At 37.7% G+C, this 12769-nt stretch overlaps 1 protein-coding gene across 1 annotated transcript; it reads left to right on the plus strand.

The window, feature by feature from the left end:
* The first annotated feature begins 1359 nt into the window (after positions 1-1359).
* On the plus strand, positions 1360-8231 carry LOC128220361 (uncharacterized). The gene is made up of 4 exons (XM_052928723.1): positions 1360-1517; positions 1852-1972; positions 2415-2519; positions 6994-8231. The coding sequence occupies exons 1-4, from the start codon at positions 1387-1389 to the stop codon at positions 7162-7164; spliced, it is 528 nt and encodes a 175-aa protein (XP_052784683.1). The 5' UTR covers positions 1360-1386; the 3' UTR covers positions 7165-8231.
* Positions 8232-12769: the final 4538 nt, after the last annotated feature.

A 12769-nucleotide genomic window follows, 5' to 3' on the forward strand; every position in this document is an offset into this window, starting at 1 on the left:
AGATTGATGGATCACTGATTGGGTCCCCACCAGATGCATGTAGCCTGCAATAGAGTGTTTGCCTGCAGATTGAGGGATCACTGATTGGGTCCCCGCCAGATGCATGTAGCCTGCAGTAGAGTGTTTGCCTGCAGATGGATGGATCACTGATTGGGTCCCCAACAGATGCATGTAGCCTGCAGTAGTGTGTTTGCCTGCAGATGGATGGATCACTGATTGGGTCCCCGCCAGATGCATGTAGCCTGCAGTAAAGTGTTTGCCTGCAGATCGAGGGATCACTGATTGGGTCCCTGCCAGATGCATGTAGCCTGCAGTAGAGTGTTTGCCTGCAGATGGATGGATCACTGATTGGGTCCCCAACAGATGCATGTAGCCTGCAGTAGTGTGTTTGCCTGCAGATGGATGGATCACTGATTGGGTCCCCACCAGATGCATGTAGCCTGCAGTAAAGTGTTTGCCTGCAGATCGAGGGATCACTGATTGGGTCCCTGCCAGATGCATGTAGCCTGCAGTAGAGTGTTTGCCTGCAGATGGATGGATCACTGATTGGGTCCCCAACAGATGCATGTAGCCTGCAGTAGAGTGTTTGTCTGCAGATGGATGGATCACTGATTGGGTCCCCGCCAGATGCATGTAGCCTGCAGTAAAGTGTTTGCCTGCAGATTGATGGATCACTGATTGGGTCCCTGCCAGATGCATGTAGCCTGCAGTAGAGTGTTTGCCTGCAGATGGATGGATCACTGATTGGGTCCCCACCAGATGCATGTAGCCTGCAGTAGAGTGTTTGCCTGCAGATGGATGGATCACTGATTGGGTCCCCACCAGATGCATGTAGCCTGCAGTAGAGTGTTTGCCTGCAGATTGATGGATCACTTATTGGGTCCCCACCAGATGCATGTAGCCTGCAGTAGAGTGTTTGCCTGCAGATTGAGGGATCACTGATTGGGTCCCCACCAGATGCATGTAGCCTGCAGTAGAGTGTTTGCCTTGGGTCCCCACCAGATGCATGTAGCCTGCAGTAGAGTGTTTGCCTGCAGATTGACGGATCACTGATTGGGTCCCCACCAGATGCACGTAGCCTGCAGTAGAGTGTTTGCCTGCAGATCGAGGGATCACTAATTGGGTCCCATAGAGATGCATGTAGCCTGCAGTAGAGTGTTTGCCTGCAGATTGAGGGATCACTGATCCAAGATGCACATAGCATCTCTAAAAGTGTAGAACAGAATCCACTGGATTTAATGCTTCCAACAGTTTTTGAAAAGATGGCCAAAATACCTTGAAACTTATTTGTTGTTTATGGTTATTGGGGAGATTTCGTCTAAGCATGAATTAGGCCCATCTCCTGCACAAATATACTGTACATGCAGTCCAGAATAGTTATCTCTTATGAACTTTTCTCAGATTGGTGTAAGTCAGCTTGGAATTCGTAAGAAGATACTGGACGGAATACACAGCGTTCACAAGAAGGATTGGGACAATGCTAGTCTACCAACAATGCACTACAACAAACAAGTCAGGTATGTGAAGTCATTCATATGAATGTTTTAAATACATTTTTATATAAAAATAATATTTCACTTTGGAATAAAGATACTTCTCTATCTGTCTGGTGTGGGTCCATCTTTTTGACAATCTGTCTGTCAAAGTACTAAGCAGATAAGTGTTGGACCTACAGAAATAATAATATACATCACGCATTTGAGCACATGAACTTGAGGACCTGGGTCTTCTTTTAAAATTTCTTGTAGAATACTTTTACTGTATCTGTTGTCATTCGTTTTCATACATATTTACACCTTCAAAAAAGCAGCTTTTTGGGCATTGATAATAAGGTTTTTTGTATGTTTTCAGCTGTGGGGAAGCCCTAGCAATGGTAGCCAACATCTCGAAACACATCAAGTATATCTGCACCACCATGGCTTACCTCCAGAACCAGCTGAGCAGGAGCCCGGCAATACTGGAGCAGCTCCAGGTTTGTAGTCACTAGGGAGGGGTGCAGTTATGGGGGACGGGAGCAACAATGGTGGCCAATTTTCTAAACACACCAAGTATATCGCCACCTCTATTGCATACCTCCAGAACCAGCTGGGAGGGGGCAACAACTTTGGCCAACACCACTATACCACCAAGTATATCTCCACCACCATTGCTTACCTCTAGAACCAGTTGGGTAGAAGCATCCCTCAGCTGTAACATACTCAGTTCCTTTGAATTTGATTAAACTTCAGAGAAATGTTCAGCAACATTGGAAGGTTTGGTGTGAATAGGGCTCATGCTCTTGCATCAAAGATGAAATTCGAACTCATCAATCAATTACTATCCGTCTGTCGTGGCAAAATCTTGGGCATTTGTCACACTCCTGTAACAGCTCTTGTTTTTTTTATTTTTCAAAATTTGAGTATTTTTCTCTCCAGGATGGCACCGGTCCAAAGCAGCTTCATAAGCACACAGTTGACACAATACACAACCTGACGTCACTACAGACACAACTAGGAACTCTAAAGTTACAACTAGAACAGGTAAGTTGTAGATGATAGGCATATGTATCTTGATGCTGTTACAAAATGGAGTTTTAAATCATTGAATGCCAGGAATAGGGTAAAATTTAAAATTTAAATGCTACATACTTGAGACACATTGTAGCAGTATAAAGTGAATAAATATGGTAACAATGTCATATACATTCAGAAGTTACACGACAATGTGTTTTCATTTATTCAGTTTGCAACTTTTGGAAACAATTATTGAATAAGAAAGGCACATGTGCTCAGATTGTTAAAGCTGCACTCTCACAGATTTACCATTTTTACAACTTTTTAGCTCACCTTAGCCGTCGGCTGTCGTCCGTCCACACTTTGTTTGTTAACACTCTAGGGCTCAAATTTTTGCCTCAATTGTCATGAAACTTGGTCAGGATTTTTTTCTTAGTAATTACTCATACAAGTTTGAATATGGGTCATCTGGGGTCAAAAACTAGGTCACAGCGCCCAAATATGGAAAAACCTTGTTAACACTCTAGAGGTAACATTTTCAGCTCATATATCCTGGAAATTTGTCAGAAGGTTGTTTCGATGATTTCTAGCTCAAGTTCGAATATGGGTCATCTGGGGTCAAAAACTAGGACACAGAGCCCAAATATGGAAAAACCTTGTTAACACTCTCGAGGTAACATTTTCAGCCCAAATATCCTTGAAATATGTCAGAAGGTTGTTTTGATGATTTCTAGCTAAAGTTCGAATATAGGTCATCTGGGGTCAAAAACTAGGTCACAGAGCCCAAATATGGAAATACCTTATTAACACTCTCGAGGTAACATTTTCAGCCCAAATATCCTGGAAATATGTCAGAAAGGTTGTTTTGATGATTTCTAGCTCAAGTTTGAATATGGGTCATCTGAGGTCAAAAACTAGGTCACAGAGCCCAAATATGGAAATACCTTGTTAACACTCTCTAGACAACATTTTCAGCCCAAATATCCTGGAAATTTGTCAGAAAGGTTGTTTTGATGATTTCTAGCTCAAGTTTAAATATGGGTCATCTGGGGTCAACAACAAGGTCACAGAGCCCAAATATGGAAATACCTTGTTAACACTGTCGAGGTAACAATTTCATACATCAGAGAAGCCAAATCCCTGTTATTGCCCTTTAATTATCAACAAGTCTATAGCACAAAGTTTTACTGAGGTGAACGATATAGGGCTATCTTGGCCCTCTTGTTTATTTTTTGTCTTGGAAATAGCAAATTTTTGCATATATATCCGTTCAAACCAATGATATAAGATTGCTTACCAAAGATCAGATCGCAGATTTTCATATTTCTGTTTGAAAATTAATATTTTATGGCTTAAAAGTTTTAATAAAAATGCATAACACATCAATTATTATCCCCGCCTTGAAAAGGGGAGGGGATATAGTAATGGTAGGCGCGCTTCCGTGCGTGTGTGCGTCCGTCCGTCCCACATTCATTGCTTTGCATCTCCTCTTACATTTCTACCAAACTTTCACAGATTGATGATCATAAAGTTAAGCAGGGCATATTGTCGGGCTTTCCCGATTTGACCATTTTTGAAAGAGTTATTGCCCTTTGCTTATTTAACATTTAAAATTGATTTCTTCGCAACTCCTCTTACGTTTTTCATGCGATTTCTACCAAACTTTCACAGATTGATGATCATAAAGTGAAGCAGCACATATTGTCTGGCTTTCCTGATTTGACTATTTTTGAAAGAGTTATTGCCCTTTGCTTATTTTATATTTAAAATTGGTTTCTTCGCAACTCCTCTTACGTTTTTCATGCGATTTCTACCAAATTTTCACAGATTGATTATCATAAAGTGAAGCAGCGCATATTGTTGGGCTTTCCTGATTTGACCGTTTTTGAAAGAGTAATTGCCCGTTGCTTATTTTACATTTAAAATTGGTTTCTTCGCAACTCCTCTTACGTTTTTCATGCAATTTCTACCAAACTTTCACAGATTGATGACCATAAAGCAAAGCAGCGCATATTGTCTGGCTTTTGCGATTTGACCATTTTTGAAAGAGTTATTGCCCTTTGCTTATTAATAGAATGGCGAACGTCGTTGTTCGGGCGGGCGGCCGTGTGGCGTCCAACTCACCTATGAAACTGAATAACTTTAGTAAGGGTTGACATATCTTGACCAAACTTGGTCTATAGAAAGTGTTTATGGGTACCTTTCATGGGATTGTGTTTGGGGTCCCTAGGGTCAAGGTCACTGTTACTAAAAATAGAAAAATGGTTGAAATTGAATAACTTTAGTTAGGGATGACATATCTTGACTAAACTTGGTCTATAGGAAGAGTTTATGGAGACCTTTCATGGGATTGCGTTTGGGGTCCCTAGAGTCAAGGTGAAGGTCACTGTTACTAAAAACAGTTGAAACTGAATAACTTTAATGAGGGATGACATATCTTGACTTAACTTGGTCTATACAAAGAGTTTGTGGATACCTTTCATGGGATTGCATTTGGGGTCCCTAGGTTCAAGGTCAAGGTCACTGTTACAAAAAATAGAAAAACAGTTGAAACTGAATAACTTTAGTAAGGGTTGACATATCTTGACCAAACTTGGTCTATAGAAAGAGTTCATGGGTACCTTTCATTGGATTGCGATTGGGGTCTCTAGAGTCAAGGTCAAGGTCACTGTTACTAAAAATATAAAAACAGTTGAAACTGAATAACTTTAGTTAGGGATGACATATCTTGACTAAACTTGGTGTACAGGAAGAATTTATAGATACCTTTCATGGGATTGTGTTTGGGGTCCCTAGGGTCAAAGTCAAGGTCACTATTACTAAAAATAGAAAAACAGTTGAAACTGAATAACTTTAGTTAGAGTTGACATATCTTGACCAAACTTGGTCTATAGGAAGAGTTTGTGGATACCTTTCATGGGATTGCATTTGGGGTCCCTAGGGTCAAGGTCACTGTTACTAAAAATAGAAAAATGGTTCAAACTGAATATCTTTAGTTAGGGTTGACATATCTTGACCAAACTTGGTCTATAGGAAGAGTTTATGGATACTTTCATGGGATTGCGTTTTGGGGTCCCTAGATTCAAGGTCAAGGTCACTGTTACTAAAAATATAAATACAGTTGAAACTGAATAATTTTAGACAGGATCTACATATCTTGACCAATCCAGGTATAAAGGAAGAGTTTATGGATACCTTTCATGGGATTGCGTTGGGGTCTCTAGATTCAAGGTCAAGGTCACTGTAACTAGAAATAGAAAAATGGTTGAAACTGAATAACTTAAGTTAGGGTTGACATATCCTGACACAACTTGGTATAAAGGAAGAGTTTATGGCTACCTTTCAATGGATATCATTTGGGGTCCCTAGGGTCAAGGTTACTGTTACTAAAAATAGAAAAACATACACAGGCTGAAGTTCTTCTGTCAATCATTAATAACCTGGTTTCGTCGAATTGCGTCGTTTCTAGTTTTACATTTAAAATTGGTTTCTTCGTAACTCCTCTTAAGTTTTTCATGCGATTTCTACCAAACTTTCACAGATTGATGACTATTGAGTGATGCAGCGCTTATTGTCGGACTTTCGCGATTCGGCCATTTTTGAAAGAGTTATTGCCCTTTTTTTACATTTAAAATTGGTTTCTTCGCAACTCCTCTTGCGTTTTTCATGTGATTTCTACCAAACTTTCACAGATTGATGACTGTATAGTGACGCAGTGCATATTGTCTGGCTTTCGCGATTCGACCATTTTTGAAAGAGTTATTGCCCTTTCTTTATTTTACATTTAAAATTGGTTTCTTCGCAACTCCTCTTACGTTTATGACTATATAGTGACGCAGCACATATTGTCAGGCTTTTGCAATTTGACCTTTTTTGAAAGAGTTATTGGCCTTTTTTTAATTTTACACATTTCTTATGTTCCTGAGAAACTATCCTTACCATTGATTGACTTTCGTTACAAAAAATGCCCCCATGAGGCTGGGGATATAGCTGTCTGTGACTGCTCATGTTGAACATAAATATAAAAATCTGCGATGTTATTTTTTGTCAGCAGTCTTATATAACTGGTTTCCATGAATTTTTCGCAAAAATTGGTTCGTTCCAAGGCAAAAAAATAAAAATTGTCAAAATATTCAATCTGTGAGAGTGCAGCTTTAAGATATTTTAGGGAAATACAGTGATGGATATCATTAACTGTCTTCAGATTATGAAAATAAGTATTAGCTTAAATCATTGTTCACAGATACAAGTCAATTTTGATTCTATTACCGTTGGCAGCATTGCTGTTGTCACACAAAACTTCAACTTGGCCTTGACTGCTCAAGATATTCAGATGAAACTTAATAAACATGTTGCCAACAACTGTATGCACATGTGTAGCAAGGCCCATAACTCTGGCTTCAATAATTGAGTATGTCCCTTGATGGACTGAGAATGACAGACAAACATCTTCATCTGCTCTTGTTTTTTCCGTTTGTCATTTAACGATTTCTATCCACAGATGCTAGAAAAAGGCAACTATGATCCACCAGACCTGATTCACGCTCCCCCACCCACCTCCAACAGCAGACGTCGGCTTGTTCCCATGGTGATTCTGTCTGGTGCCCTGCTTGTAACTCTGGTCTGGAATAAGGATGCTATATCACAGTGGATAGGAAGGGAACCATCTTAGTGAAGACTGATTCTGATTGGCCTAATTTTGGGTAGTAAAGTGTTATAGTTTTAGACAGTGTGCATTGTGCAATCTGATTGACAAATATTTTGCAGCCAAGTTAGAAGCATATAAATGCTTCATTGTGATTGACAAAATCACTGTTGGTTCTAATCTGCCAAAACATGGTCGACACTGTAACGTGATTAACCAAAGAAAAGAACAGTGTTTGAATTTGTAATCTGATTTGCTACACAGTCTAGATTGGCCCCAGAAGGCCTCTAACTGTAGGATGGTGTGGTAATGACAGCTGTGCATCCAATCTCAGGAACAGGTCTTAGCTTGCTTCTTTGAGTGTCTGTTTTTCGAAGGATTGTCACATACTTGATGTCAGAGCAGTTGATGTAGTTGTTTTGCCGGTTGGAAAGAAAATGAAAGTGGTAAACTCCTGAGATATAAACATGAACACATTCATAATGTCAATGGCGCTACACACGGGTACAGAAATTGCCATCACTGTAAACTAGAACTATGTTGTTATGCCCCTTGAAGGAATTTACTGTGGAAAGGAGGATAACTGGCTTTTTGTTTTCAACCTTTCTTTTTTAAGAGTTACTTCCCTTACTGTATTGGTTTTAAACAATTCTTAAATTTACTCCTTCAGTTTTGTTTAAGCACTAATTTGTGAAAAAAGTTTTGACAAATTCAATGTTTTTCAAATGTTAGTTTTGATTGTTTTCAAGTATTTGTTTTCCAAACATGAGGCTAGTAGATAAGTGTTAAAACCAGTTATTTATGTCCCTGAACATCATATTTGAAGAAAACTATAAACTACTGTGCAGCCTCTAAATACTTATTTTTAGAAACCAGCAACCCTTTTTCAAGCTGGTCTGGGGGGGGGGTTATAAAGAAAAGAAAATGTTAATGGTTCTTAATAACATGGATAAAGCTGATTTTAAAACTGCCCATAATGATGTTGACTCCAGAGTACGATATGCAGCTTGCTTATAAATCATTTCACAAGTTGCAATATTTACTTACTATATGGGCTCACTTGCTTTGAAATCAAGTTATGTCCCCTAGTGTGAAGCAGATTTATTTTAACAATTGTTGTTGAAAAATAAAATAACTTGAATAAAGTTTTAAGAAATATAACATGTTTTGTTTGTGTATGTTCTTAGAGAAAAAGAACTTCATATTGTATAATGAAAAGAAATGAGGTTTCATTGATTGTAAAATTATTGATTGACAAGTCTAAAGAAACTTGTTGAACTCATCTTTTATTAGTTCAGAATGCTGAATGAGACCAAGAAACGAGACATTGTATTTCATCTGAAATATGCGTTCATTTCAACCCTGCTCAAGATCAGCTTTTAAATATATTTGTTTTATTAACATTAAGGTTGTGTTAAAATATTTCACCATGTAAAACATGACGCAGTGAGATCTATATAATTATACAAATCGAGGTGTTTAGTACTGCCAATAAACTTTCATTAGACTGGTTGCTTAAATAAAACAGGTTTATTTTGCCTCTAATGCCTACATGTACTTAAATGCAATTTTTTTGTGAGCTCCAAAATGGGTAGGAGACTTTAAAATTTGAGAATGATATTTCTTACTCAGGATCGGTGTTGTGTCGGAGGGGGTGGGGTGGGGGTGGGGGCTTCACCCTCATCAAAGTGTCACTGAGGTGACCCTGGTCCTTAAACTTGCGACCATTTAAAAAGAAAAAAGACTTTGCTAATGTTGAATGTTTATTTTGCTAATTACAGTATTAAGCTTAATACATAGGCTATTTTACAAAATGGAATTAAATTTAAACCAACAACGAAAACATTGCAAGAAACTACTGTAATTGGTTGTCTGGTTAGCGCAGTGGTTAGCACATTCGCTTCTCACCAAGGCGACCCGAGTTTGATTCCTGGCCTGGGCTCATGTGAGTTTGGTTAGTGGTCACCATGCCGGACAAGTGGGTTTTCTCCGGGTACTCTGGTTTCCCCCACAACACAAGACCACACTCACGCGCAACATCGTACCAACGAGAGTCACTTAGTATAAGCTAAGCTTTCTTCACAATTGTTGTAAAACATATAATGTTTAAACTAAACTACTGTAATTGATTACAAACAGGGATTGGTTTAAAAACCAGTATTGCATTGACAGACTGAATTGTTTTCACATGTAAGACCAGTGTTTATATTGTAGGTAAGAGTAACAAGCAAACACGACCTTATTTAGACAGTATTTAACCTAGTTTATGCCTCAAGTATGGCCTTTTATGACGTGGTGAAAGATCTCTATGAAATATTGATGGCAATGAACTCTTCTTTATCCTTTAAACATTTTGAAATAACAGAATGAAATTCTTTCAAGATTTGCCAATATTGGTCCTTGCTATACAAAAAAATACTTAAGATCTGTTTATATATTGTTAAATCTTTTTATCCACTAAGTTTACGTTTCTCATTCATTAAGTTTTCATTCCCATATTATTAATGATAAAACTACAATAATCTTAATACTGTTTAGTAAAGTAGATTATCAGGGGTTACATATAAAAATAGTCAGATCTAAGAAAGATTAGGTTTTATTGGGATTGTTGTACAAAGAATTACTGCATTATATTTATATCAGTTCATTTTATAGAAAGATTTATGACCTGTATATTAAAATGTGATAATAATTTTGGAATGTCAGCATTAAGATAAAACAAAGCAAAGCAAAATAGTCTGCTTTTTGAGTCTTCTTTAAAACTGGGATGTCTGTCTGTTATAGTAATACATCACATTTGAAGAAATATCAGGTTTAGTATATGCCATGGGTTCGTATTCATAAGTAATTGTGAGAACATACACATTGTATTTTACAATCTTAAGTGGTAGTCACTTAAATCATTCTCTCATCTAAGTATTTCTCTCACTTAAGTCATTCCCCCATCTAAGTATTTCTCTCTCTTAAGTCATCCCCGATCTAAGTATTTCTCTCACTTAAGTCATTCCCTCCATCTAAGTATTTCTCTCACTTCAGTCATACCCCCATCTAAGTATTTCTCTCACTTAGGTCATTCCCCAATCTAAGTATTTCTCTCACTTAAGTCATTCCCCCATCTAAGTATTTCTCTCACTTCAGTCATTCCCCCATCTAAGTATTTCTCTCACTTAAGTCATTCCCCAATCTAAGTATTTCTCTCACTTAAGTCATTCTCCCATCTAAGTATTTCTCTCACTTAAGTCATCCCAAAATCTAAGTATTTCTCTCACTTAAGTCATTCCCCCCCATCTAAGTATTTCTCTCACTAAAGTCATTCTCCCATCTAAGTATTTCTCTCACTTAAGTCAATCCCCCAATCTAAGTATTTCTCTCGCTTAAGTCATCCTCTCATCTAAGTATTTCTCTCGCTTAAGTCATTCCCTCCATCTAAGTATTTCTCTCACTCAAGTCATTCCCCCATCTAAGTATTTCTCTCACTTAAGTCTTTCTCCCATCTAAGTATTTCTCTCACTAAAGAATTTCTCGCATCTTGGTATTTCTCTCACTTAAGTCATTCCCTCATCTAAGTATTTCTCTCACTTAAGTCATTCTCTCATCTTAGTATTTCTCTTGCTTAAGTCATCCTCTCATCTAAAAATTTCTCTCACTTAAGACATTCTCTCATCTAAGTATTTCTCTCACTTAAGTCATTCCCCCAATCTAAGTATTTCTCTCGCTTAAGTCATCCTCTCATCTAAGTGTTTCTCTCACTTAAGTCATTCTCCCATCTAAGTATTTCTCTCACTTAAGTCATTCTCCAATCTAAGTATTTCTCTCACTTAAGTCAGTCTCTCATCTAAGTATTTCTCTCACTTAGGTCATTTCCCCAATCTAAGTATTTCTCTCACTTAAGTCATTCTCCCATCTAAGTATTTCTCTCACTTAAGTCATTCTCCCATCTAAGTATTTATCTCACTTCAGTCATTCCCCCCATCTAAGTATTTCTCTCACTTAAGTCATTCCCCCATCTAAGTATTTCTATCACTTAAGTCATTCCCCCATCTAAGTATTTCTCTCTCTTAAGTCATCCCCGATCTAAGTATTTCTCTCACTTAAGTCATTCCCTCCATCTAAGTATTTATCTCACTTCAGTCATTCCCCCATCTAAGTATTTCTCTCACTTAAGTCATTCCCCAATCTAAGTATTTCTCTCACTTAAGTCATTCTCCCATCTAAGTATTTCTCTCACTTAAGTCATCCCAACATCTAAGTATTTCTCTCACTTAAGTCATTCCCCCCCATCTAAGTATTTCTCTCACTTAAGTCATTTCCCATCTAAGTATTTCTCTCACTTAAGTCAATCCCCCAATCTAAGTATTTCTCTCGCTTAAGTCATCCTCTCTTCTAAGTGTTTCTCTCGCTTAAGTCATTCTCCCATCTAAGTATTTCTCTCACTCAAGTCATTCCCCCATCTAAGTATTTCTCTCACTTAAGTCTTTCTCCCATCTAAGTATTTCTCTCACTAAAGAATTTCTCGCATCTTGGTATTTCTCTTACTTAAGTCATTCCCTTATCTAAGTATTTCTCTCACTTAAGTCATTCCCTCATCTAAGTATTTTTCTCACTTAAGTCATTCTCTCATTTTAGTATTTCTTTTGCTTAAGTCATCCTCTCATCTAAAAATTTCTCTCACTTAAGACATTCTCTCATCTAAGTATTTCTCTCACTTAAGTCATTCCCCCAATCTAAGTATTTCTCTCGCTTAAGTCATCCTCTCATCTAATTGTTTCTCTCACTTAAGTCATTCTCCCATCTAAGTATTTATCTCACTTAAGTCATTCCCCCATCTAAGTATTTCTCTCACTTAAGTCATTCTCCAATCTAAGTATTTCTCTCACTTAAGTCAGTCTCTCATCTAAGTATTTCTTTCACTTAGGTCATTTCCCCAATCTAAGTATTTCTCTCACTTAAGTCATTCTCCCATCTAAGTATTTCTCTCACTTTAGTCATTCCCCCCATCTAAGTATTTCTCTCACTTAAGTCATCCTCTCATCTAAGTATTTTCATCACTTAAGTCATTCTCTCATCTTAGTATTTCTCTCACTTAAGTCATTCCCCCAATCTAAGTATTTCTCTCACTTAAGTCATTCCCCCATCTAAGTATTTCTCTCACTTAAGTCATTCCCCCATCTAAGTATTTCTCTCACTTAAGTCATTCTCTCATCTTAGTATTTCTCTCACTTAAGTCATTCCCCCAATCTAAGTATTTCTCTCACTTAAGTCATTCCCCCATCTAAGTATTTCTTTCACTTAAGTCATTATTTCATCTTAGTATTTCTCTCAATAAGTCATTCCCCCATCTAAGTATTTCTTTCACTTAAGTTATTCTCTCATCTTAGTATTTCTCTCACTTAAGTCATTCCCCCAATCTAAGTATTTCTCTCATTTAAGTCATCATCCCATCTAAGTATTTCTCTCACTTAAGTCATTCTCTCATCTAAGTATTTCTCTCACTTGAGTCATTCCCCCAATCAAAGTATTTCTCTCACTTAAGTCATTCCCCCATCTAAGTATTTCTCTCACTTAAGTCATTCCCCCATCTAAGTATTTCTCTCTCTTAAGTCATCCCCGATCTAAGTATTTCTCTCACTTA

This window comes from Mya arenaria, chromosome 15 (assembly GCF_026914265.1).
Source record: "Mya arenaria isolate MELC-2E11 chromosome 15, ASM2691426v1".
Lineage (NCBI taxonomy): Eukaryota > Metazoa > Mollusca > Bivalvia > Myida > Myidae > Mya > Mya arenaria.

Excerpts from the sequence above, each read along its gene's own strand:
- LOC128220361 (XM_052928723.1), top strand. The coding sequence starts at position 1,387 with ATGAACTTTTCTCAGATTGGTGTAAGTCAGCTTGGAATTCGTAAGAAG. Across the intron at positions 1,518-1,851 it reads CACTACAACAAACAAGTCAG|CTGTGGGGAAGCCCTAGCAA; the intron begins GTATGTGAAGTC and ends GTATGTTTTCAG. Across the intron at positions 2,520-6,993 it reads TAAAGTTACAACTAGAACAG|ATGCTAGAAAAAGGCAACTA; the intron begins GTAAGTTGTAGA and ends TTCTATCCACAG.